General features: G+C 38.4%; 3 protein-coding genes across 5 annotated transcripts in view; 1 reads left to right on the forward strand and 2 right to left on the reverse strand.

Annotated features, from left to right (window-relative positions):
- LOC145778863 (60S ribosomal export protein NMD3-like) overlaps window positions 1–27,368 on the reverse strand; it is a 145,613-nt gene that overhangs the window by 92,017 nt on the left and 26,228 nt on the right. The gene's annotated exons all lie outside the window — the stretch shown is intronic.
- LOC145778859 (mitochondrial intermediate peptidase-like) lies at window positions 5,783–17,087 on the forward strand. The gene is made up of 14 exons (XM_082590445.1): window positions 5,783–6,017; window positions 6,100–6,206; window positions 6,710–6,880; window positions 7,055–7,196; window positions 8,474–8,661; window positions 9,549–9,696; window positions 12,178–12,281; window positions 12,687–12,765; window positions 12,978–13,150; window positions 13,780–13,993; window positions 14,322–14,477; window positions 15,162–15,242; window positions 15,860–16,044; window positions 16,350–17,087. The coding sequence occupies exons 1-14, from the start codon at window positions 5,823–5,825 to the stop codon at window positions 16,471–16,473; spliced, it is 2,067 nt and encodes a 688-aa protein (XP_082446571.1). The 5' UTR covers window positions 5,783–5,822; the 3' UTR covers window positions 16,474–17,087.
- Window positions 16,695–27,368, reverse strand: part of LOC145778860 (S-adenosylhomocysteine hydrolase-like protein 1) — a 41,949-nt gene continuing 31,275 nt past the window's right edge. For 2 of the 3 annotated variants that reach the window (XM_082590447.1, XM_082590446.1), the window contains 12 exons: window positions 25,534–25,586; window positions 24,671–24,859; window positions 23,953–24,257; window positions 23,610–23,679; window positions 22,900–22,946; window positions 22,514–22,666; window positions 19,536–19,606; window positions 19,180–19,274; window positions 18,494–18,661; window positions 18,158–18,236; window positions 17,910–18,030; window positions 16,695–17,357 (listed from right to left, as the gene is read on the reverse strand). In XM_082590447.1, the coding sequence (XP_082446573.1) occupies window positions 17,351–17,357; window positions 17,910–18,030; window positions 18,158–18,236; window positions 18,494–18,661; window positions 19,180–19,274; window positions 19,536–19,606; window positions 22,514–22,666; window positions 22,900–22,946; window positions 23,610–23,679; window positions 23,953–24,257; window positions 24,671–24,859; window positions 25,534–25,586 (1,358 nt within the window). In that variant the 3' untranslated portion in view covers window positions 16,695–17,350. Of the gene's footprint in view, window positions 17,358–17,909; window positions 18,031–18,157; window positions 18,237–18,493; window positions 18,662–19,179; window positions 19,275–19,535; window positions 19,607–22,513; window positions 22,667–22,899; window positions 22,947–23,609; window positions 23,680–23,952; window positions 24,258–24,670; window positions 24,860–25,533; window positions 25,587–25,850; window positions 26,072–27,368 lie in introns of those variants that run through there. The other variant, XM_082590448.1, reaches the window with a different exon arrangement.

The raw sequence follows: 27,368 nt of genomic DNA on the forward strand, positions 1-27,368 counted from the left end.
AGTATAGAATGTTTAAGTTTTTGGCAGCCGATTGTAGCATCGAATAGACAGCGATAGACACGTGTTTCGCCCATGAGGCTGGGCTCATCAGTATCGCACCGTATTCTTGCCACTTGAGTAATCGACCGCCGCTTTACTAGTCAGTTTAACTCTTATCTTTGTGGAAAGAAAGAGCCAACAAAACCAGCAGGTGCCAGGGGTAGGTCAATGTGAAGAAAGGCGTTCTTCCCAGCTATCAGCACAAGGCTGATTACTCACTAGCACATACTGCTGCTCGCTGTGCTAGTGAGTAATCAGCCTTGTGCTGATAGCCGGGAAGAACGCCTTTCTTCACACTAATATAGAATGTGACTGATAATTTAAGTTCCTTTCAAATCAATAAAATCTTTTGAATAGCCCATGTACTTTTCTGGCCAAGCTTTTTTTTCCGACAGACTTTGTTATCTGATCACGGACAGATCAGTTATAAGCCGAGGAGTCGTAGTCGAATATTTTTCGCCAGAACCCACAACATTGTCAGGGCTGTCGAGTCGGAGAAATTTGGCGTATCCGGAGTCGTAGCTGGCAGACGGTGTGCGGAGTCAGGTTTTCTGGACTACTGCTCCACTCCGACTCCAAAGTCGGCGACTCCAAATCCACTCCTGCAGTCCTGCTCGGAATATTTTGCGAATGTGGCTCCAAGCTCCAATCCGACTTCAAACGTAGGAACATATGCAGACTAAACGTAATTTTACAACTTATTTTACAACAATAAAATCATAGAAGTACAAAAATAACAATTGCGTCAAGTAAGGTGTAAACATTTGCTAGGCTAACTGGTAAAAAATCAGACTCCGGCTCCTGTTTTTGCCAAGAATTTCAGACTCCGGCTCCACTCCGACTGCAGCCGAAAACAAAGGCTTCGGCTCCTAAATACTCCAAAACTCCGGCTTCTGTACACCTCTGGTAGCCGATCCGTTATAACCGACGAGGCGAAGAGTCGGAGTCCTATATTTTTCGTCTGACTCAACAACGCTGCAGCAGGTCAAGCTGTTTCACCTTAGTGTTCATATTTCTTTTATCTTTGATCACAAAAGAGAAACTCGTGGGAAATCATATAACTTTTTTGCAACTTTATAACTAAATACCGGTACTTTGCAACTTTATAACTTTTTTTGATTTTCAATGAATAAGGACCTTCTGATGATTCCCCTTTTAGACTTTAGAGTGAAAAAGGCTGTAGAGGTTACAGAGAGTAGTAACTATATTTAATGTAACTTTTTTGCATGTGCTCAATATTAGCCTACCGTATTTATAAATTAGCAATTTTGGCTAATATGGCAATTTTTCTCGAAAACTTTGCACGTTTTCGTTTACAAAATCTGTTTTGCTAAAAATTGAATGTCTGCGTCTGGCAACTTCAGTAAAACATGTTTCGTCAAGGTTGCAGAATGCAAAAATGAACAATGAACATTGAACATGGACTTGGATTTAAATCCTGCCTAATTTGATGTCGGCGATCTGATTTGAATTTAAGTTATTTTAACCACCGGATTTGGCTTCTGCTAATTTCGATATGAAATTGATATCTTTTTAAATGTTATCAAAATTTGCTGTTCTTCATTTTGTAGCCTATTGAATTTGTATTAGGATAACACAAAAACACATATCGTACTATTTATATATTTATTTTTTTGATAAAATAAACAATTGATTGATTGAAAACTGGAAAACCGTAGTAGGACTCTTTTAGTCAAATTGTGCTTGCATAGTTTGTTATCCCAGTCCATTTTTTTCCAGATTACACTGCAAGGTTTGTTTAAATTTGATTACCGGTAGGCTACTTACCGTATTTCATATATATACAGCACAACCCAGACAAAAAATCAGTCGTTTTTTACCTATCGATTCAATGTCTACAGAGGATGGAATCACTGGTTTGCTGTCTGGGAATAGATTGGTTTCAAACCAGCTTCTGTCTACAAAGTAGACAGGCTACTGTGAGTTTCTTCCTTTTAGACTTAGGCTTATGATGTTAGGTTACGGTCGAATTCAACAGGATGTGGATTTTACAATACATATCATAGGCTATAATTTGGATTTTATGTTGAAATCTAGAAATGTAGTTAGATTTTAAAGTCTTAAATCCGTATATCTCTGCAAAGTTGCCTGTGTGACAGAAAGGAGTATAGCCTACATTGCACCCAGGTAATCGTATTTTTTGTCATGTAACAGGACTTCAATTTGTGAGGAAGTTTTCTCATTTGAGGAAACCTGACTTTAAAGTTGCTTCAAGAAGGAAATGATCTAATTTGAAGGTTATGTATTTTCTTTTAAACGAAAAACTTTATACACCTACAATCCTACATAGTACTTTGCATGTTTCTCAGGCTTCAATAAAAAACAATTTTACTGATTTGCCAACACAAGCAAGACTACCCACAAATTCAGCTTTTGGACAAGTTTGTTCCTTGGATGGTTTAGGCATTGGTTTATGAAGAGATAGGGCGACCAATCAAAAAGCATATGTATGAGCTATGAAAGTGTGGCACTTCACTTTAACTATGAGTTCATCCAAATCTAAAGGCCTTGCCAATGTAGGAACAGTGTACTTTATAACTAGGCTGGTCAAGGTACCTCTAAATACCCATTGTCGGGTTTTTCAGGCATTGTTGAATATCCTTAGAAGTTGTCACACTTGTCAGGCGTTTTCAGGCATTGTGGAGCATTTGCAAGAGTTGTCAGGCATTGTAAAACAAGATGCAACCTATTTCGTCCCCTGAACACTTTGTCCCCCGATTTTGGAGATGAAGTGTTCTGGGAACGAAATAGGTTAAAGGTTACGGTTAGTCATAGAAACATTTCTAACCCTGACGTCATTGCATAGCACAAACAAAAGCACAAGCAGGAAAGCTTTCAATTTTTACGTTGCTTCAACGATTGATGACATTGAGGCAGCGTAACAACTTAGGTGAATTCTTTGCTCAGAATGGATGGGAGTACCGGTACTTCTACACTAATCACAAGCAACTTAGTTCAAGTCTTACATTACAATGTCTGGCTTTGATCTCCAAGTAATATTGATAAGGCAAGGTTTGTTAAAAATTTAGGTTATACGAGTAGGCTATTACGGCAAGATGCTGCAAAATTTGTTAAGTTTTAGTGTTACAGTTTAGAAAGAAAAGGCCCACAGAAAATTTTGAAAGTGAGAATGAGGACGATAAACCTACTTGCTCTTTGTCATTTTCACTCACATGACATGCAAAAATAAACCTAAGGAAAAAAGCCTAGTTAAGCAGCTGTGGATTTTGTGTGATGAGTGTGGAGTAATGTGCAGTTAGTCACAGACAGTAGCTACCTGCTACTAGAGCATGAACCATAAATTATGAAGTTGCACAATATCTGAGATTTTTTTGGACACATGATAGTAGTTTCAAGCAGGGCCGTTGAGAGCATTACCGGAACTTGCGCTCGGTACAAACAACATCCTCGGCATCCAAATCAATTAACATATAAATAATATATAAATAACATATAAATAACATATAAATATCAATTAACAATTAACATATCCAAAACAACATATAAATGCCGAACATGCCCGTCACCCATTAAAAAACAATATATTTTTCTGTTCAATATAACATTTTGTGTGAAAAGCATTGCCAGATAAAGCAGCTTCACTCACTGAAGCCATGACTAACAACAAATAAATGCACGCGTGTTAACAAAACAACAGATTTTTCTGTTCAATATAACATTTTGTGTGAAAAGCATTGCCCTACTTGCTAAGCTGATACAATCTGCACACTTTACTAGGAATAGCACCTAAATGATCGGGCGCCACAGTGCTCCGCACCTAAATATCTTGACGCCACAGTGTGCCGCCTATTTGACCGACACCTGAAAGACTTGCTCCCAGCTAGTGTTCGGCAATATATCGAATTTTTGATACGATACGATATCTTTTCAATATCGATATTTATTTCAATATCGTTCGATGTTTCAACTATTACAGCCCTAACACGTAATTGCAAATCCCTACAAAAACGTTGCCGAGGCCAAACGACAACAGTTGAAACTGCCTCGGCAATTGCTGTGAACGTTTATTACAAAAAAAATTGTACCAAAACATGTAAAGCGAGAAGCGAAAAGTATACTAGAGTAGTTTATCCCAACCGCACTGTTTGATTTGTTGTGATGTAATAATACCAAAAGTAGCGATAAAGCGAACAGCGCGATACGCACGCTGTAAAGGTAATTCATTTTGAATAACTCACGGGGAGGAAAAGTAAGTTAATTTTAGGTTGATTCAACGTTCGAGTCAGTACAAATTGATTTAATTTTTCCGGCGGGTTATATTGCGAAACAACAATGCCCAATAAGAAATTTACGTTTGTTTTACATTAATTCGACATCTAGCGACGTTGAATTATTATAAAATAACGTTAATTGCTCAACCAAGTACCGGAAACAAATTAATAGCTCCCTGCGAGAAGATTGCCTCGATTTATGTATGCACTAACATAATTTCGGTACAATTGGTATACGGTACTGCGAGCAACACAAACTCTGTTTGACGAAGAACTGGATGTCAGAATTGGAATCATCAGATGCTGTATCGGAGGATGAGGTTGTCGTGTTATCACTGGACTCAGACACATCAAGAGGCTCATTGCTTGGCTGTAAATCTACACTGTCTTCACCGTTCACAATGAAGCGACCACGTTTTGCCGCTTTAGTGCTTTGATACCCATCCATACGCCTCTTTCGCAGAGCTCTATCAGGGTGTTGACTAAGGAGCAAATCTATGGCTGTGGCATAACGACTGGGAGGAATGTCTAACCCTAACCTTACAAGCGCTCGTGTGGCCTCGGCATTTTTATTGCCTACGCTAATGCGTCATTCATGCATCTGCGTCGGCAATCACCTCGGCAATTGCGGACACTAATTTCGAAGATTGAGAAACTCTTTTTTTAATTAGAACAAAAATATCGAAAAGTATCAAAATATCGAGTAATTTTTCAAATATCGTATCGTTTTGTTTTTTCAATATTGCCCAACACTACTCCCAGCTGATATGCTACGTTTCACAAATTGCTTATAATTCTAGCAGAGTTACCACATTGTTTATATTTTTCATATTTGTTGTTGTTTTGAAGAGCAGTGCTTTAAAAAGTTCTATTGTATTTAATTTTTAAAAAAATGTACGTTGTTTGGACACATGTTGTAATTTTTTTCTGAAGCTGGAGCCACTAGCATGAAGCCTTACAGCTTCTATAAAGCCTGACAGCCCTGGAGCCAAAGCCACTGGTGTGAAGCCTGACAGCTCCATAGCCAGACTGCTATATATCTGCTCCGCAGCCCTGGTTATGGTAGAGAAAACAGATGTTCTCTTCTGAGTTGTCTCAAATTAGGGCTGTTTGAAAAGAACTTTTTAGATTGAAACAAATCTTTCTCAAAGTATGTGCCTCAATCAATCACTTGTTTATTTTTTTCTTAAATTATCACGACAAATACACTTGGAGAGTGTTGCTCTCCTGTCATGTCATTCTTGCATTCATTATCTATATTATACTATTTTTTGAGTTTTGACTAGAAATCACATCCATGTAATTTTATATCAAAATAAAAGCAATATGGAAATTTTGTTCTGAAACAATTTTTTTTCAAAACTATGTTTCTTTTGAAGATATAAAAAACTGAGTCAAAACACAGAATAAAATACTGGTTGGAAGTTTCCTAAATTTTGATGTAGTAGATTTATGTATTTTAACATTATATTTGGGTTTTATCAGATTTGTAGTGATAAGGGTTTTGTAATAAATAATATATGCTAGGTCATGTTCTCACAGAAACAGTTATTGCGGTTTACAAAAGCTGTATTTCCTCGCCATCCTGCCAAAGTGTCAACATGGACTGCTTTAGCTACTTCTTTTAATGCAACTCCTCAAAGAAAGTATGATTTTTGGAGTAAAAATGTTGGATTATTTGAAATACCCTGTTTGGAAACGCCAGAAGGTTTTCGAACTCTTAAGGTATGAAAGGTTTTCATTATTCATCCTGGCAATGTCAACACTCATCACTCCTTCACAGTTCCATCATTCATATGTTTTGCAGGATGATGCGATCTCAAAAGGATGGTATTTACTTGAAAAAGCTGTTAAGTCCGAGCCAGGTGAAGAAACTATTGTGTTATTTGATGAACTCTCTGACACTTTATGCAGGTAAGAAGTTGCAAAAGGTTCAACTCGACAATGTTTAATCACAGTTTAAACTTGCAAATAAGATCTTGCCGGTATTTTAAAATTCTGGTTTTGTTGCAAGATATTTTCCTTAAGACAATTTTTTCATATTTATTTTGTAACGTTTAGCTAGTTGCATTGTCACTGCCATGGGTGGATGGGTTGGTCAGCATTTTTACATTGGAGTCATCAAGTTATAACGATCAGTTGCATGTTTGAGTTGTGAGGTTACCTGCACAGCACTTATTCAAGAGAATTTGCCTATATCTAAGCAAGTAACCTAATGGCATGCTGTGCTTTCAGCTGTGTTGCACCTGTCTTGTCCTATATCAGTATTTATATCACCTCAATAGCACTGAAGATGAAGACAGTTTAGTTTTCGAAATGTTTACATTTTGGGCTCTTTATGGTTTGGTTGGATACATAAACATTGTTTCAGCAACTGATGAAAGGTGACGACTCCTATAGATGTTTCTCACTTGCAGGGTCGCAGACATGGCTGACTTTGTTCGTTGTGCTCACCCAAACTCAGCTTTTGTAGATGCGGCTGCTGATGCACATTTAAATATCGGCACTATGGTTGAAGAATTAAACACTAATGAAGACCTGTACTCAGCTCTCAAGAAAGTTACTCAAAATGATGACATCAGAAAGCGGTATGTTGGATGGTTAGATTTATGTCACCCCGTTCTAATTTTTTTGTTTTTGTGTCTGGTAGCGTCTCAGCTTTCTTGTAACGGCAGTGGTGAATGGTGATATTGTATTATCTGCACACTTTCTTTTATTTTACTAAATATGGTGATTGGTGATGTTTGTTTTCTGTTTTGTAGATTGGACGAAGAGACTAGAACAGTCGCCGATTTGTTCATGTTTGATTTTACAATTAGTGGAATCCATTTGAATGCAGATGAAAGGCAGAAGGCCGTACAATTGCACGAAGAAATATTGCAGCTTACTGCAGAGTATTTACAGGTAGTGCAAATCAAGTTATAACTGTCGGACATGGTGAACCGATTTCCTTATCTCAAAAAGTAATTTATTGTATATTGTATCAATGAAAAATAAATACACAAACACTTTATAAGACATGCGGCTTCTCGAGTATAGAGCTGCACGTTAGGAGTTACATTCCTTTAGAAGTTGATTTCCATGCAAGCCAGTTGTATCCATTGCTGTATCTTGGGACACATTCATCTTGTATGTATCTTTTGGCCAATCTAACAGGTGTTCGGAAGAGTAGTCTTCATGTTTTTATCATTTTTATGCTGGTATTTTGACGTGACAGGAAGATTGCCCGTCGGAAAATTGCCCGTGTGGGAAGATTGCCGTCGAGAAAATTGCCACCCGGAAAATTGTTTGTCTTTGAGTAAGAAATAGCTGCGAAAAAAATCCAGCTGTGAGTCTGTATTGAACCATTGTTCCTCAAATAGTCTTAACTTAGCACCCTTGCAACCAGATTGGTGCGACGAGATTTAATTATCACGTTTTGACACTGATCTTTGTCATGTATTAGGCGAAATTCATGAAGTAGCCTACTTTAATCTGTAGCAAACTTGAAAATGTACATTAGGTAATTCGCAGTAATAAAGGCACATCACATCATAAATTTATCATTTAGACATTGAAAGTAGCAACAGATTTCATGCGGGAATGACAAGTATGGGGAAGGTTTAATTGATATCAGAAATTTACATGATTACTATTGTTGCTCATGTGTTAACCAAAGCAATCATACAAAAGTCAAATAATGAGAATACATCCATCAATTCAACTACAAGAATGTCTTTTCCGCGCTCGCTTTTTATGACGGTCACCATTTTGGGGTGACAAAATTTGAGACGATAGCTAAATCTGAAAGACGACTGTCCTCAGAACTCAGTGTAAAGCTGTATACTTTTGTCGGTATGAGATAGAGAGTTGATATTTATATTCCCCAGAAGCATTTTTTCATTTAGTTTTTGCATTTACAGATTAAAATTTATCACGCCTTTTATCACAGCTGGGTGCTAAGTTTAAACTATTTGAAGAACAATGGTTCAATACAGACTCCAGCTGGACTTTTTTCGCAGCTATTTTCTTACTCAAAGACGGGCAGTTTTCCTGGTGGCAATTTTCTTGATGGCAATGTTTCCACACGGGCAATTTTCTGGCTGGCAATATTCCCACACGGGCAATTTTCCGGCGGGCAATTATCCGACGGGCAATTTTCCTAGTGCCGTATTTTGAGATGACATAACTTTTTGTTGCAGTATTCAAATTCTCCAGTTGCCTTTCCCAAGCAACAGATTCCAGAATCTCTTCATAAGCATTTCAACCAAGTAAACGATAACATTATCATTAGTGGGTTACATTGCGATAGTCCTGATCCTTCAGTCCGTGAAGCAGCTTACAGACTTCACTATTATCCCAATCCCGAAACAGAGCGAGTCTTGACAAGGTGACCATAGCAACTGTTTTGTGCAAACTCATTTTAAGCAGATCATGGTTGAATTTTTTTTTTTTGAATATATCTGTTTTTTCAATGGCCAAAGTTTTGAGATTTAATTAAAGGTCTGTTTTGTAGTTGATTGTATGTAGAGACTACGTTAGTTCATGTTTTCTCAAGGGTTTGGTTGTACGTACATCAGCACTAAGTACATTTATCAAGGAGTTGTGATAGCTTTACAATAAATGTTACATGTAATGTCGTCTATTACCAGACAGCAAATCATTCGGCTTTTTTTACATCAATGTCAATTCAGACAACTGCTGCCCATACTCACCAACTAACATATCCCCCTTCTCGGTAAAGGCAGGGTCTATCTACAACAGCTGTGTCAGGAGTGTGATGTTGTTTGCCAGCGAATGCTATTGCTGGGCTGTGACAAAAGAAGTACTTAGTAGAATCAAACGAAATGGCCACAAAAGATCCAGTGCACCAGCTCACACACACTACTTGCTAGGCTGGGCTCACCGAAGATTGAGAATGTTCTTCGCTTTAGCCGTCTCCGCTGATTTGGACGTGTTGAAACGAGCAGCGGATGTATGAATGATTGCCGAGATGTGCCAGTTCCCAGCACAGAAGCTTGGACGTCTCAAGAAGACGTAAGATGTGGGCTGGTAAAATAAATGATTACAGGAGGCAGTGGCAGAGGACCAACACTAGCCCGGGGGTAGCTCGTGATGAATGGAGAGTGGAGACTGAGTATGTGCCTTTCCAGACCCCGTTCTATCCCGACTCCGGGAAATGAACCTTAAAACCGGAAGAAGAATGTAAAAAAAAACGCCTGATTAGCTGTCTGGGTTGTTCTCCGCCGGTAATTAAAGTTGAAAACCATGTTACAGATTACTACAAGCCAGGCAGCAAGTCGCCCGGCTGGTTGGTTTTGATTCGTTTGCTGAGCGAACGTTGAAATCTACCATGGCGAAAACACCAGATAACGTGTTGGAATTTCTTTCTGCTTTGTCAGCAAAAGTGAAGCCTATTGCTAAGGTACCTTATCATCTCTGTGGCAGCTCCACTCACACATGTTATACTATGCCCAGTGCTGGATTAACCATTAGGCAAAGTAGGCACGTGCCTACAGGCAGTGATGGGCATTATCGACGATAATTCATCGGCGATAAATTTTTATCGCTTATCGTTATCGCTCAATTATTTTTTCAGTTATCGTTTATCGTTATCGCCAAAGGCAATATTTGATTATCGCCGATAATTAATCGCCGATAAATTTTATTTCGGATCAACACACAAGTGGAAAGACCATGAAAAGTAATATTTTTACTAGCCACCTAGTTAATAAAACTAAAATTAAAACCAGTTCTTCTGCAGTGCCTGAAGTGTGTGTGCACAGGTCGTTATCAGGGGAGGGGGCACGCCCCCTGCAGCGACGGCCCTGACAACACAATAGTTTTTAGAGTTGCAAATTGCAATGCAATGAAATGCATGCAACAATAAGTCTCTTGTTGTTTTGCTGCAATGGGCAATCGCGAGTGAATTTTACAATTAAAATGTAAGCGTACAGGCGTCACAACTTCCTTTGAAGCAAAGCGAAAAAAATTGGCAAGTGGTTTGTGAAAGTGTCGCAATACGAGGCCGCTTTTACATCGGAAACATGGTCTTTCGCACCACCTCACGATCAACTAGCCTATTTTATTCTTGTGTTGTTTTTTTTTGTTGGAAGTGTTAGTTTTTAGTAATTGTCGTAAAAAAATAAAATCTCTCTCGTCAAAACATGAAACTTACTGTTTTAAGAGCATTAAATCTTTAGATGAGTAGATTAACTAAAATTGCAAGAACTTGTCTTGAGACGTGCGGTTACGTCACAAACTCAGATTGAAAGACAAAATTCACACACAATAACAACACAAGATCGGTTATAGACTGTATAAGATCGATTTTTTTCTAGCTTGGCGATATAACTTTAATCCAAAAATAATAACCATATGCATAAGTGCCATTTAACTTAAAAAGTTAACCCATTTGTGGCGAAAGTGAAAGTACTTAAAAAAATTTTCGGAAAATTTAAATATTGCATAATTATGACCTAAAGAACATATCACAATTATTTTTTTCCTAATTGTGTTTGTACTTTTTGAGAAAAAACCGTCCTCAAATTTCACAACTTTCTTGTGCGTAATGCTTGAGCGTTATTACATTTTACTTATCGCTCAAAGTGGTAAATGGGAAATGTCTTGTTCATGTCTTGTCATGTCATTATTGTCATCGAGCATTTTATTGAAATGAAAGTTCAAAAAATATGAAGATGAAAATTAGCAAAGTAACACAACATCACTGAAACAAGTTATTGCGGAATATGATATTGCTTGAAGCATTTGACATGCAGACCGACATCACATTTTTTGCATCTTGTAGTAGTTTTTGCATGACAATAGGCGCATCGAGTTGCGTGGTAAAATTATGCTAAATACAGTATAACCTTTCTCATTTACCTATGCGACATAGCCTGCCTCAAATATTTTTATTCCCACTAATACAGTGCCTATATTGTAATTCTTATCTCAACAACTCAGCGTTCTGCCATTGCTTTAATGAAGGTGTTCACAAAGAAAACAAAAAAAATATATGAAATTATCAGTAAATTACGATAATTATGTTATTGTTCTTAAACAAACACGACTAATTTGACAAGCTTGATGGATTTCCCAGTATGCACATTTTTACTACCAACAACGCTTAAGATTACTGATAAATTTTCAAGCATTTTGCGATTTTGGGAATTTTTTCAATTATTGCTGACTTTGCTGTAAACAGCCCTTTAAGCAGAAAGCAAAATACAAAGTTTGAAATTTTTTATGGTATTTTCATTTGATTTAATTATTTTGCCTACTGCACATAAGCGGCAGTGTAACTCAATTGATAAAAGCATCCAACTGGTATCTGAAGGTATAATTATAAGCACGGCGGTTACCTCAGTGGTTTGATTCTGTATCAAGAGGTTGAAGATTCGATACCCACTGCCGCTATTGCGATTCTATTTATGCATAACATGCATAACTTTTTGTCCCTTTACAGTATATTATGTTCGATTTTTCGGCATGTTGATGAAAACAGTTCGTGCTGCATGAGATGGGGCAGCGCTAATCAAGAAAAAAAAAATTATCGTTATCGGACATTATCGGCGATAATTTATCGTTTATCGTTATCGCTTAACTTTTTTTTGATTTATCGTTATCGCTTTAGGCATTTTTCGTTTATCGATTATCGTTATCGCTTAACTGAAAAATGAGTTATCGCGCCCAACACTGCCTACAGGCCAGTCAAAACTCCAGGCCACTTTATAGTTGCAACAACGATCTTTGTGACAATAATTTGGCAACGCTGATAATTTTAATTTTTTAGTTGGCAACCCTGATTTTTGGGCCACTTATAAAACGTGCCTACAGGCCAGCGACCGTTAATTCAGCACTGACTATACCTTTTTTGTTATTGAAATCTGCTTTGATTTTTCAGACAGAGCTGATGGAATTGAACATGCTTAAGGCCAGTGATTCTACTCCTGGTGATGTGATGTCATGGGACTTACCCTATTACATCGCTAAAATGAAGGCAACAAAGTAAGAAAAGTATGTTACCCGCGTGCTTTGCTAGTCTGACATCGCAATTACATTTAACAATATATTCGCATTGAGTGTCCGCCCTTCAAGTGTGGCTCTATAGTTTTAGTTGTTGTTATCCTGTGACCACCGTTGTAACCACTCACCAATGGTTACCCTTTTTTTACTACTGTTGACTGCTAAATTCTTATTTTTTTGTACAATACTGGGATGTAGTTTGAATGAAAAAAAAAAGTTTTTTAAGTGTTCCACACACCTAGATTAGAACTCTGGTTGCTTGATCGTATTATTTCTTGCCTTGATAGAATTGACTTAATCTTTACATATCCCTTCTTGCGTACCCCTTGCAGCGGGGGTTGCACCAAAGTCCAAGGCTGCACTTACGTGATTGTTTGAACTTTTCAGGTGCTCCATTGATCCAGTTTTGTACAGCTCGTATTTTTCATTAGGTGATTGCATGGCTGGGCTGAATAACTTATTTAAGGTACGACATACTCATGAACACTCACATTGTACTTAAGATCAACTGAATTCGAACGCATTTTTGTGGCTTGTATCTGCAGTCTGTAATCATTATAATGTATCAGATCATGATCAGATGTTAATATTTATATCAGATAATCAAATTGAACGATACGGTACTTCGCTTTGATACCGATACAGGAAAATATGCACCATCACTACTTACTATTTCAGGCTTTATTTGACGTAACGGTCAACCCCGTCCCTACGCAGAAGGGTGAAGTTTGGAGTGATGACGTAATTAAACTTGCTGTTTCCAATGTCACTGGTGACGTATTAGGACATATTTACTGTGATTTCTTCAACCGACCGGGGAAGCCCCAGCAAGATTGTCACTTCACGATCAGGTACGTAAAACTAATTTCAATATGTCGGATTGTTCTCTTCCTCTCAGTGAGCCGCTGCTTTTTTGTTTCATCTGTGTTTGCTTTCCAACTAAATCTTCAATTCCACTAGATGTTTCTTCTGATCAATATTTCTTGTTTCTCTGGCTTTTAGGTTTGGTATGTTCTTGTTCACCTTTCTTTGCATCCTGGTGTTTGAAACAGGGTGCTGTAGTAATATGAATGCAGCAATGCTATCGGAATCCCAATCAAACTCTTCATAATTAACTATTGTCTTTACCTTGATCACTCCGGTATTTTGAAAGTCGTTCAAAATATTGTTTCACTTAAGTTTTGCCGTCATAATCCTTGTCTTTAAACTGAGACCAAGTTGATTACTGGATTTATTATGCATTTCTATACATGTTATACTTTTTGTGTTGCAACAATCTCTATGTTAAGTGCTAGCTTTAACTTGTAAAACACCACCCGAAAATTGTTATAATTTTACGCTGGGTCACGTCTTTTGACATTGAATAGACGTTTAGAAATAAATTAGATTACTGAAATCAAATCCAAGTTAACCCTGACAACAAATCAGACGTTTTTTTACAAAAATGTCTAAACCCAATTCTTTTGATTTGCACACACAGGGGTGGTCGGAGGCTGCGTAACGGGTTGTATCAATCGCCAGTGGTGGTATTAATGCTCCACCTCCCTTCCGCCACACTGCACCAACCTCCTTTATTAACCCCAGCCGCGATGCAGAATCTCTTTCACGAGATGGGTCACGCTATCCACTCGATGCTCGCTAGGACACGCTACCAACACGTCACTGGTACGAGGTGCGCCACTGATTTTGCCGAAGTAAGTGCACTATAATTCGCCTATATCGACACTTTTTCGTTGAAGCAGGCAAATTTTCTTACGTACTTTCGAGTTTGCCTATATCGACACCTATTTTGACGCCAAGAGCATTTTGTTTATTTATAGTGACAGTTGTAGCTCTTTTTACTTCAGTGCGTAATACCACTTGATTACATTCATGCCCTTTCCCTTAATAACCCTGTGCAGACATCAAATATTGTATTCGTTGTGATGGTCAGAAATGAAAACAAAATGATCATCAAGACAGTGTTTTCCATCCAGGAACATGATGTTGAATAATTGTAATTTTTGTGAAATAATTCCCCAGGTTCCTTCGGTTCTTATGGAATATTTTGCAAACGATCCGAGAGTTCTAACCACATTTGCAAAGCACCACAAGACGAGAGAAACGTTACCAGTGGACATGATCAACAACCTGTGCAAGGCTGAGAAGGTCTGCTCAGTAACAGACATGCAAACACAGGTACGTGGACTGAGAGTTTTTAAACAGAAACTATGCAATTTCCACATTTTGCAATAGTTGATTGTGCAGGAAGCTGAAGACACAAGGATTTGAAAAAACGGGATTTTAAACTAGGCTACGTAAACTGCCAGGGTGTGTGAAAACAAGTGTTGCCAGATTTTTTAAGTTTTAGGTCAAAAAAAAATTAAAGCAGGGGTGTGCAAACTTTATTACAGGAGGGCCAGATATAGATAACTGGGTGAAACCGTGGGCCGCACGTTTATTTAACATATGCTTTCTTGTAGTTGCGGGCACAAAAAATAGTTTCTTTTGTCGGTCAAGTGATAAATCTTGTAATTTATTTCTGATAAGTTTTGTATGTACATTAAATTTGTATATACACAACATCATACTTTGGTTGAGATGAATCAAAAAATTCTATGGTAATTTTCAATGGGCGAAACTTGGGCTACCACTACTGCAAAATAAAACCTTACCCGAAAAGCTTGAACAACATCTGACAACTCTTAAATTTAACACACCCTCTTCTTGGCAAGTGGTTGGACATCCCAAAGTTTTATAAATCTCTGTGAAGACATCACTCGTTTTTTGTCTGGATGCATGAAATAAGTTCGGTTTGCAATTTGGTTGTTTACATTCATAACCTAGTGTTCTCATTGCTTTGCTGTTGCACGCCATTTTCAGATATTTTATTCGATTATGGATCAAAAAGTTCACACCTCGCCTAGCCTTACCGAGAAGTCGATCACTACCATCATGGAAGAGGTGTGTTTTGTTTTTCATTTTTCGATAGCTTTGCTACCCAAATAAAATGACATAAATTTCTCTAGAACTGGCTTCGGTAGTGTTCACTTTGTTGTACGTTGTGCCATAAGCTTTTATACTGTGTAACACAACTAGATTCAACGTTTTTCTTTAAGCAAAAATTCAGATTTTTGTGTCAATAAACATGGTTGTTTGATATATTTTCTTTAATGTATTGCAAAATAAAACGTAGATTTGTAAAAACACGTCAGTCTCTCCATCGCCATGTGCAGTAAGGGACTGTGTTAAGAAAAAAAATACTTCAAATGTAAGGCACAAGAGGATGCTGCTGATTGATTCAAAAAGTGTAATAAATGGTGGATGGTGAATAAATGATTTGAACAAAAGTAAGGGTGTTCTGTTCACGTTTTTTTCCTGGCCTGCGCCGTCCGATGTATTTGACACCACTGGCATTAGGGTGTGCAAGTATCATACGACGCACTTTTCTTCACTCTCTATTTTACGCCAAACAGACGTATATTCAGTTTTCCAATATGGGCGGCAAATAGCGTTTAAGAAAGAATTTGAATTAAATATAATGGTGATATATGCTGCAATGCTGGTGTGTTGTGATGCAGATACACAGAGACCACTACAGCTTGCCTTTGATACCAGACACAGCTTGGCACTTCAGATTCTCTCACCTTGCAAGCTACGGAGCGAAATATTATTCCTACTTGATGTCCAGAGCTGTGGCTTCTCGCTTATGGAGCAAATGTTTTATTGACGACCCATTCAATAAAGAAATGGGTGCACGGTTCAGGTAATTGAATACTAATAATCAAGTACGGGACAGAGAAACACTAATAAGATCTAGGACTTGCTTGAAATGGGCGATCACTCTAAGGTCAGTTATTATCACTAAATAAAATCTTTCTAAATTTGTTTTGCCTTCGTCAAACCTTCAATCATATTTATTTTGCGGCCATTGCGACAACGCAGTCATCGATTCCCACCAATGTCTTGCTAAATATCAGTCACATGCTCTAGAGGTGTCGAACTGACTCTTTTCAGCGTGGCATCACCCAGTCGAAGGCAACTGACTCAAGTATTTATTCGATTTCGCAGGGATGAAATGCTTCAGCACGGTGGCGGTAAAGATCCAGTGGCCATGTACGAGAATATGTTCAAGGAACAACTTCACTCTAATATGCTTGTTGACACGTTATTAGAGGACGTCCAACGTTCTTGATTAGGCCCAAACTGGCGCGTTCATTCTAAGTTGTCACTTGCTTTTCATTGTATTGTTCTAATAGCATATGGCGAGGCGCTTCAGAGAATCTTTTCTTCCAATGTCAGCGTCTATCTAAACATTACTGTCATGCAAACTCAAAGTTCGTCCTCACCAAAATTTTAACCCTGTGGGAACAGAGTTGCTGAGAGTAAGATGATCTTGTCACATCACACATACTGTATATTAAACTGATTTTATTTCGTCATTAAATTGCACGCAAAAGAGAGATTCAGACAATGCCAGTCTCCAGTTGACCCACCCACAACTCTGCAGTCATCTACGATATCTTTTCTGACTACGCAATAAAAACGAATCCAAAAGTTCAAAGTTTACAAAAGCCTTCTTGGGGTAACAAAAAATGCAATTTTTACGTCGAAGATTGGCAGACACTTATTTAGGTTAGTTTCTATGGTGAGAATTGCAACACTTTTTGCGAGCGTGGCATCTCATACTTAAGCATGATCACGCGCGTATGCGGAACATTCAACTATACATGGCGAACAATACTCGGGCTATATTCTACAGGGATGAAAGACGGCAGACAATCTGGTTGTGTGTTAAATATTACGTTACGAACGGTTCTAAAAACGTAAAATTTAACATCTACTCTTATAAGTTCAAATCTTTGATAGATACCCAGACAGCAAAACAGTCGTTTTTTACATTGGGACAACGTCTGCCGACGTTGAATTAATGAAGAAAACGACTGATTTGCTGTCTGAGTCCGGAGTAAAAATCGCCGAACGTTGTGAAAATGTTGCAATACATCGCTAGATCAAGTGACGCCACACAGTGTCTATTCGTCGAGGGTGCCACGGCGAAACTGATCGCGATCTTAGTACCTGAAATGTGAAACAAACTTGATTACATGCGGCATGATACAATGATACATATTAAAGTGTCTGTTACGTATTTTTGATTAACCATAAGGGGCTGCTGGACTTTCATTGGCATGAGGACTGGTCAAAATTCAAGGCTTTGCATTTTGCACATTTCCTACTGATGCTACCGTCTGGTTGGTTGGTTTCGAATCTTTATCCTCGGACTGACAAAGCCTTGATAGTTATTCCTGGTAGTTTCGCATACTTGCAGAGGCTCTTGACGCAGGACCGGTTACCAAGATTGCCAAAGTGAAGTTTTCCGATTGTTAGAAGTGTTGTTGCCGGGGAATTATACCATTCACTAGGTGCCGCTGAATGGAGAGCAGTCCTGAAATGCGTTGCTCAAGCGCACACCCCGAGAGTCGAACCAGCGCCGCGTGATCTTCAGCCGGGCGTGTAACCACTGAGCTAACGGGGCGTCTACCAGTAATAAGTGCAGCGTCTTCGATTACTGTGCTAAAAGTTCATACCGGTACATTACCAACTGTATGCTGGTTAGCTACATTTCCATACCTGTAGTAGTTTGGTTTGAATGGACCAGATTTGTTTAAGCCGAGATACTTGGCCTGGTCATCCGACAGTTCCGTTAAGTGAGCATCAAATGTCGCAAGGTGTAAACTTGCCACGTATTCATCTGTAGAAAAAAGCATCAGATGCATTTGCACACGGGTATAACATCAGGTATCGCACAGTGAACATGTGGCAATATAGCGTAATGCATGCTGGACACAATAAAGTGACAGCCACCAGTTTTCACTCACCCATCTTCTTGGGCAATAAGTAGACGTCTTGCTTGTATCTTCCTTCCGGAGCATTAAACATTTCAATCAGAGCGAGAGCCTGCAAACGAATTAAGAGCGTAACTGACAAGAGCAACTTCCGAAAAACATAGGAAGAAACTGGATCCATTACCAAAATGTTCCCAGTGGATACAAATTAGATAAAAAGCTGTTTATGTGAAAGCCCTTAACTCTCAAATTAAAAATACTTTTGAAGTTGTAGTAAGTGTGATCATGCAACACTCCGATAATATTATAGACATGGTTCCAATATTCACCTCTTTCATGAAATTGGCCAACAGCTAACAAATATCTTACCTGTGTACAATGTGTTATCGAAAGAACGAACGATGGAACTGTTGAGCAACTGAGGTTGAGCAGTCGGCCTTCAGCCAACAGGACGACTCGCTTGCCGTCTGGCCAGATCACGTGATCCACCTGCGACCTGACTTTCTCCCACGTCAGATCGTTCGTTTTCAGACTGGCCTGTTCGAATAATGAAGATCTCAAAGCTGTGTTTATATATTGTACTTATTGTTTAAACTTTCCCAGGTTTTGCCACCTTTTCCCGTTCATTGACGTGCTGGTATGTCGACTATTGCAGCTTGTACAAAATGTAGCCTATAGTAGTATCTTTTTCGGCCTGGACGCGTTCTGAAGGCTTAAGAGCCCTTACGTACAATAGAAGCTAGTGACAATGTGCTTAGCAAACAGTACGATTATATACAGTGTTTCTTACTTCGTTATGTATTATATTATGTAATGTATAACTATTAATGTAATTTATATTATTAAAGTTATGTAATGTTATATATTATATTTACTTCGTTATGTACATTTGTGCATAAGTCATATTACTCATATTTAAACACCATAGCCACTCCCAGAGATACTTACGGAAGAATGTCATTATTATAGCGTCGATTGGAAATGTTTTTAAATAAAATAAATGGAAGGAAGCAAAAACCATAGTAGGGAACACTGCGGTAAAAAGCAACACCCACCACGTCAATTTCTGTGTTGCTGTGTCCCATGTTGCACACGATGGCCCCGTTTTTCATTTTATCCAAACTTTCCCGGTTAATGACGTTCTTGTTCCCTGCGGTAAAAGTGTAGCAGTTTGACATCTGGTGGTCAAAAACCTGAACTTGCAAAGCTAATGTGAAGCGTCACGTCCAAAAGCCTTCAGGAGCTTAAAGTGCAAACTAATCAAGTACAACTTCCATGGCAAGACAGTTTCAAACCAGCCCAGTCTACAAACCAGTTCCTTTTCACATTGATTCAACGTCTCAGGACGTTGAGTCGATGTACAAATCGACTGATGCACAACCCGAAAAAGCGTTTCACCACTTTCACCAACCTGTGCACGTGACGAATATATCAGCTGTTTTCACCACCTCTGCCATACGCACGACTCTAATTCCGTCCATGCTGGAAACGAAACAAAAGAATCATCAAGGTGCGTAGATGTCTTATTGTCTTACCCTCACCTAAGAAAACTCAAAGCACAATTGTGCATTGGGGCATTCGAACCTCCACATTACTAAAATTACCTTTGGAATAGGGGTGAACATCGGTCAAAAGTGTACAGCAATGCATCACTTGTTTAAATAGAATACCACAAAACATTCTTCTATTGAATAATTTATGGGTTTCAATAACAGGATTGTTTGACACTAAATTTGTATGCTGATAAAGCTAGCTAGCAAGATTCTATCACCATGTCTTAAACACAAGAATTTAATGTCGTACAGGTAGAATTAAGTCCAACAATCACACAACCCAAGGCTACAAAGATGGTTCTAACTAGAGATGTACCAATACCAATATTTTGGCCGATACCGATATCACTTTTTTAGGCCGATACTGATACCGATATTTTGGCCGATACTTTGGTGTTTCAAAAGAAGCAATTTTGCAGGAATTATATCGAATGCAAAGTTTTACCTTATTTGCATAAAACTGTTAAAAAAAGCTTTCAATTGGCATAATTTATTAAAGATTCAAGAATCCAATCTCTACCGCATTGTTGTGTCATAATACTGGGTTTCAGTAATGAAAGTCCACCGTAATGGAGGACTGGGGTATAAGGGAAAAAACATTACATCATAATTGGGGTTTCTAAAAAATTAATAAAGTATTTACACAAACTCTCCAAATAAGCTATCATAATTGATAATAAGATGTAAAATGTAAACCAAGTGATTTGTGTAGTCGTACAGAAACTATTCGACAAGTAATGTGCAACCTAAGGGCGCTTGTCGTTTGGTTGAAAACCTTTTGCCAGGCCAAGACTACCCAGGTAGCAAAAATGTATAATTTTGCATCGTTTTTACGTTGCTTAACGTTTAAAAAAAACGTGTAACTTGGTTGTTTTTAGTAAGCTGGTTCTATTAGTTTGCGATTTAATTTCCACCTTTCGTTGTAATAAACTCACCAAGCTTAAACAATGTCATGGCAGAATAAGTGGGCAAATGAAAGCAATGGGACTACGAATCCTCACTAAACTAATCAAAATGGTCTTGTTGCGCCTAAGATGACAACCTCATTGTGAAGAAAGGAGCGTTCTTTCCGGCTATCAGCACAAGGTGGAGCACTCACTAGTACAGCGAGCAGTTGCGATTCGCTAACCACAACGGTGTAGCTTCCACACTAGCCATTTCAATTCTTGTCGATGTCAATTCTTGCTACAAAACGGCTGCCCAGAAACATATAGTTTCGTAGTTATTGATAGAACCAGCTTACTAAAAACAACCAAGTTACATGGGTTTTTTAAACGTTTAGCAACGTAAAAACGATGCAAAATTATACATTTTTACTAAATGGGTAGTCTTGGCCTGGGTTTATCCTCTGCTGAGAGTAAAAAAGAAACACAAATGATAAATATTGGAGAAATTGAATCTCCTTCACAACTTAAGAATCGAACAACGTAACACTGCTGAAACAAAACGTTTTGTTTGAGTGAAAGAATCACTGTAAGCAGGCCCGGATTAAGGTCAAATGGGGCCCCTGTGCTAATGAATTTTATGGGGGCCCTTACCAGCTTACGTGGAGCGTAATGGAAGTGAACTGGTTTTGCTTGCAGAGAAAACCGAGCGTTGCTTAGGTAAGTTAGATAACTTTAAAATAGCACGTGATCGATGATTAAATAAGCATGTGCAAATTAAGTCAACACTGTTTAGTGTTTACGTTATAATGTATGCAAAATCACACACATTAAATCAACGAAACCGTGCAAGGGAAAACATTGTAGCAAGGGACCACTGTTAGTACTGCACACTACACTGCAAATTGCAATGAAAGGTTATTCTGAATTTCTATTCTAAACTGCTCTTTCATTCACTACTAACTACCAATACGATTTAGAAAACTAACATGAAATTCAGTCGAACGACTTTTTTCTGGCTTTCTTTGCTGCAAAGTCTTTGTTGCCAAAGAAAAAATACAAGAATCATATTTTTATTTCACGTGAAGGGGGAGATATATTGATAAATGTGTTACTTTTTTTAGACAGAGGGGCCCCACTTTTCTTAATTTTTTTTCTTGAAATTTTTTTTCAGGAAAAATTTGTTATTTTATTTTATTTATTTCATTTTTAAGAAAAGTGGGGCCCTTTGTCTGCGGGGCCCCTGTGCTTTAGCACACCCTAGCACAATGGTTAATCCAGGCCTGACTGTAAGCAAACAATGCCAAAACTTGCGCGCATGAAGTCATGGGAGTGTGAGGTATCAAATATTTAAACAGGTTGTTATTTTTCTACATCAATGTGACGTTAGTTACTACTTTAAAAAATCTAGATCTTTGCTTTTGCAGAAAATCAGCAGCAAACGCCCTTTTTTGCATGTTTAGTATCGGCCAAATTTTGCCGATACCGATACTCAAAAAATGGCCGATATCACCGATACCGATATATCGGTACATCTCTAGTTCTAACTTTGTAAATGTATCGGGGCAACGTAAGACAACGAAGAAAACTGATCTACTTGCTGTTTCCACGATACAGCTCATGCACATGTCGACTGAATTAAACTGCTCCTATGCTTTAACGTTTGTTGAATTAATTAAATGAACAATAGACAGGCGATGGTTTCATGGGGTACGGTAAATAATAGAGAGTGCCATAATATATGCTGCATCTCGACTTTAAATACTGTGCCTCAGTGATTTCGATAAAGAGCGAGATGGGAACAGCGTGTCCCAGACAGCAAAGCAACCGTTTTTTACATTGATTCAACGTCTGCAGACGTTGAATCAAAGTAAAAAAAACGATTGATTTGCTGTCTGGGATGTCACATGTGGATGTGAATACAATTTTATTGAAAGTCGTCATATTCTCACCATGCTTGCAGTGCGCATATTGGATCGATTTCCGTGACGTAGACCACTGCGCCCAGGCCTTTAAGCGCTGAGCAAGTTCCTTTTCCGACTTCACCGTACCCGCAGACAACCACCTGTTTGCCACCGAACATTATGTCGGTTGTGCGTTTCAACCTTAAAAGAAAAGTTGTCAGTGCGACCGTGTTCTTGTTATGATCTTCTAAATTTCTTCAGCGTCCCAAACGAAACGATTTCATTCAGTCTCTGTAAGGTCACACACGACATGGCCCAAACCAACTACCAGCACCGGTTATAACCGGAAGCAGCAAGTATGGATTCGCTGAATCAGCTAAGTTTAGAATGCAGTTTACGCGAGCATAGCAATCAGCACAACAAATGTAGCTCACCCGTCCAACACAGACTCTCGGCAGGAATACAAGTTGTCGAATTTTTGCTAAAAAGTAAAAAGTCGCAAGATAAAAATTAACCTAATGTGGGATAGTATGGGGTATTTGAATAAGACATGGTTCAGTTGTAACAGTGGGTTCGATACCCTGTCGGATGCAAAATAGCTTTTAAAAATGGAACCAAGTTTCTGCTTGGTAGGCAGCAATGATGAAGATGGGAAACTTATTCGGCTGAACATTGTTCAAAACAAAGCTATTCAAACAAATATTATTATTATGAATAGGCGTAAAAAACACTACTGAGAGTAGGATGACCATTTTCCTCGGACCCTCTTCATCCAGCATTTGCCCCACCCAATTTATTTCGTTCTGAGTGGAGAAATTCTGGTTTGTAGTTTGAACATCAGTGATGCCGAACCAAATGCATTTGGTAATGTGATATATCTCATAAGGTTATTTAATACTGTTTTCAGGCATCGTTGCATTCTTTAGATGAACAAGGTTATTTTCCTGATGGCGATAAGGAGTATTGCCGAGCACTTTTGGATTTATTATGTGTATTAGTTTATTGTATTGTTTGGATTATGGTATGTTATTCGAGTCCATTACTTTGCTGTCTATTATTTATCTGTGGTATTGCAAAATTACTTCTTTTCCAAAGTTATACAAACGTAATTCATAAATGAAAAAAAAAATCATCAAAAATTTACCTTTGTAACAGAATCGTTGACGTTCATTGCAGGAATAGACAACTTTCCGGTCTTGGTTAGTTGGTATAACCTTAAACATAATATCAAGAGTGGTTTCTAACAGAGGGCAGTTTCGTTGGGCAATTGTAAAGCGAAAAAGCAGGCGATTAGAAAGTTAACATGGTCTATTCAATTCCATTATAGCTAAGTCCACGAAGTTGTAGGCAATTAAAGCCATTTTGTACAAGAATTACAAAGTAATAAATAAGTTCAAATAAAACTTTCATTATCATAGCATGATGTAAATGTTTCAAACACGTTGAAAAGACGTCGATTTTGTAAGAACGTTAAAATTATAGCTCACCTGTGCACTCCTGTCACGCTTTCTTCAACGATTCCCTTCATCCCGCGGAAGAGAGTGGGATATTTTTTAATGATAGAATGAGTCAAGTCTCCTCCATCGTCCAAGATCATATTGGGATGCCACCCATCAGCGGTGATACACTTCTCGATGCACCACCAAAAATCTTCCTCTTCTTGCCCCTTCCATGCGAAGACAGAGTATCCCGCCTCCGCAAGGGCGGCAGCAACTTCATTCTGCGTGGAGTAGATGTTGCAGGCGCACCATCGGACGCGGGCTCCCAACTCAGTTAATGTTTCAATCAGCACCTGAGTAAGTAACAACAAGAATTAAAGATCAAACTCTTTTACGTTAGAACTACATTGCGTGATGTTTCATTATGATGAAGACACCATTCCAATTATTTTATGAGGTCAAACTGTTCGTCAAGTACGCGTCATAAAGTCGACCTTTTACACGAGATTTACAGCTTTGAAATTCCCATTGTGGATCGTAACCAAGCAAATAATACACCGGGTTTCTTCCTTGATTTCACGTTATGCAACGTTTAGTTAGACGCAATTTGAGTATCGCCAAAGTTTAACGGAGCAAGCAAAAACCCGGAGACCAAAATCTGTTATATTTACATTTACATATTATATTTAAATATGACTGATTTTGCTGTCTGGGAAGTCTACTCCCACAAAACAAAGATAGATCTTTGTTACTTGGCTATGCCCACCGCTGATTGTGCGGAGATGTGGGTGCACCCAACAACACGGGCACCGTTGAGAGGCTTGTCTCCCTGGGCTCGCCTTCGAAGATCCATCAGAGCTGGCATCTCTTGTTCTGCAATCTCGATTTCTCGTCGTCCAAAGTCGGCATGTCTGATGTTGCGAATGCAAAAGTCGTTGAAGCCTTTTGAGTTTTTCTGCAGAAGGTGGACGTTTTAGAAGAATGATGATGAAGATGTAACTTGCAGAAAACAATGCATCAATAAAACAAAAGTATGTTACAGATTGCTATGATGGAAATAGGATTTCAAAATGAAGTGAACGTCATCCAAGTTTAAACCAAATGCCAATTGCATTCAAAAATATTCAGCGAGATTTGGACACAGATTCCTATGAGTATCTATCATGATGTGTTGAAACATTAACAACAACTTGAAAAAAGCGCATAGTTGATAAACCGGCAGATATGCACTTGTTAACAAAGTTCACAAATTAGCCTCAAGTAATCATAGAGTCAAACGTACGGGCAGACGACAACATGCGATGACATGGTTTCGAGAACAACCCTTGCCTGGGGCATACGTCGTGAAGCTAGCTTATCAGTTAGACCAGTCGGTAAAAAACGGATTTTTTACTTCGTATTGAACTTGCCACACATCGTAACAATGAAAGAAAAACAAGCATTGCTAGCTAGAGGTTATCGCTGCGATACACTTTGTGCGAAACTTAATTCCAAATTTAAGAGATTATAAAACAAATCAAGATGGGGCCTTTCTAATTAACTATTTCGATTTAAATCGTTGAACAATGATCGATATTTTGAAATGGAACCAGCAACTTCGATAAGACAAAGTAGGAGCGCGGCACGTACTTGTTCCTTGTCACGTGGTGATTCGTCATCTTCATCCGAACTGCTGTAAGATGCTGAAAAATGAAAATAATACAAAAATGTAATGAAAGAACTTACAAAAACCTGTTGCCTCTGCTTTGCATGTCATGTGTGAAAGAAACTGCAGTGACCGGTCATGCGATTACGAAGTACCTACAAGAATTGAATTATATTTCGACCAATCGCACCCACTTTGACAGCGTGATATTATCAAGCTGTACAAAGATTGCTATAGTTTTGAGTGAAAGGAACTGTTTCGGGGTAACCTTCTGTCCGTTTCTTAAAAATTTTACTTATACCTGTGCTCGTGGTTGAAAATTCTCGGGACAGTGTTATGCTCGGGCGTCTGATTTCTTTGCTTTTACGTCTGGTGGCAAGTAAGGAGCTTGCTTCATCGCCGCTGGAGTCAGTTTTAAAAGCCAGTTTGAAAGAGACTTCATGCCGTTCGCCATTAATTGCTTTCGGTGCTTCTACTTCCTTGGACATAACTGATGGGTATTATAATCGTTTCCTACTTGTCATCGCTGAAAAGACGAACAAGATGCCGGTTGGTGGCTAACAGTCGATTGTTTTATATGCAAATTCATGTGTAGAGTAACAGTTGATCTTTTGTTGGAAAGCACAAATCATTCTGCAAGGTGCACTGACAACCCTGCCTCCAACATGACCTGGTCCTGATATATAACCTGATTTCATCAACTCATAATAATTGCCTTGCACATCACCTTTCACACTCTCAACAACGGCACACAACAAATCCATTTTTTAACATTGATTCAACGTCTGTAAACGTTCAATCCAAAAAAAAGGATTAATTTGCTGACTAGGCCTATAACTCAGCGACACCGGACTTCATAAAACTGTTCAAACATTATGAGGTGAAAGACAAGTCACCAGCGTAAGCCATGAATCATTATCACGATTGTCGCGTTGTTTGGCTGCAAACGAGATATTGCGACCTCCACCGAACAAAACTGAAACATGGCGAAACACCACAGAGTGAAAAACTGATAAAAATGCTTTGAAAATTAACCTCACTGCAAAGAACAGATTTTAAAAAAATGAAATTGTAGTTACAAAAGGTTTTTGCCTTACCCTAAGACAACAATGTCTGATCTGTGAAAACTACTGAAATGTAGAGCCTTCGTAAAGTTTTGTATCTTATGCATATTCAACTGAATACAGCCAAGTCATATCCCATACAGCAAATTAGTCGCTTTTTACATTGATTCAACGTCTACAGACGTTAAATCAATGTAAAAAGCGACTGATTTTGCTGTATGGGATAGTTGTTTGTATCAACAACATTGATAATGGTACAGGTTGATTGATTTGCATGGGAAGAGTAAGCCAGATGATGATCATTCAGCAATACCCATCAAAAATCAATGAGGCATTGATATATCTTCCGGAAATAAAAATCCAACCACACGGGGATGCAGCAAAATAGCTCATTACTTCACAGTGACGATACTGTTTCTGAGCAACTATTGATTTCACAAGATCAATGAAGTTTATCGGTGCATCAGTGAGACACCCATTATGTCACCAGTGGTATTTTCAGTAACACCCATATTGACCTCACACTATACTCAATCTGAACTGCATCACCAGCGGTATTTTCAGTTTATAAGATGAAGATAAACGTTATTTCGTATTTTTCTAAAAAACAAAAACGTATGACCTTGGTCAAAAGCTATCGTTTATGTTCAAAAAAGCACCAAGCAAAAATTCACAGCACTATGGAGGAAGCCTAGTTTACACCACAAGAGCGTATCATGTTATCCACTCACAATCTCACATGCCTGGTTAACAAC

This window comes from Aplidium turbinatum, chromosome 10 (genome assembly GCF_918807975.1).
Source record: "Aplidium turbinatum chromosome 10, kaAplTurb1.1, whole genome shotgun sequence".
In the NCBI taxonomy this organism is placed as follows: Eukaryota; Metazoa; Chordata; class Ascidiacea; order Aplousobranchia; family Polyclinidae; genus Aplidium; species Aplidium turbinatum.

Excerpts from the sequence above, each read along its gene's own strand:
- LOC145778859 (XM_082590445.1), top strand. The coding sequence starts at position 5,823 with ATGTTCTCACAGAAACAGTTATTGCGGTTTACAAAAGCTGTATTTCCT. Across the intron at positions 6,881-7,054 it reads AATGATGACATCAGAAAGCG|ATTGGACGAAGAGACTAGAA; the intron begins GTATGTTGGATG and ends TCTGTTTTGTAG. Across the intron at positions 14,478-15,161 it reads TAACAGACATGCAAACACAG|ATATTTTATTCGATTATGGA; the intron begins GTACGTGGACTG and ends CGCCATTTTCAG.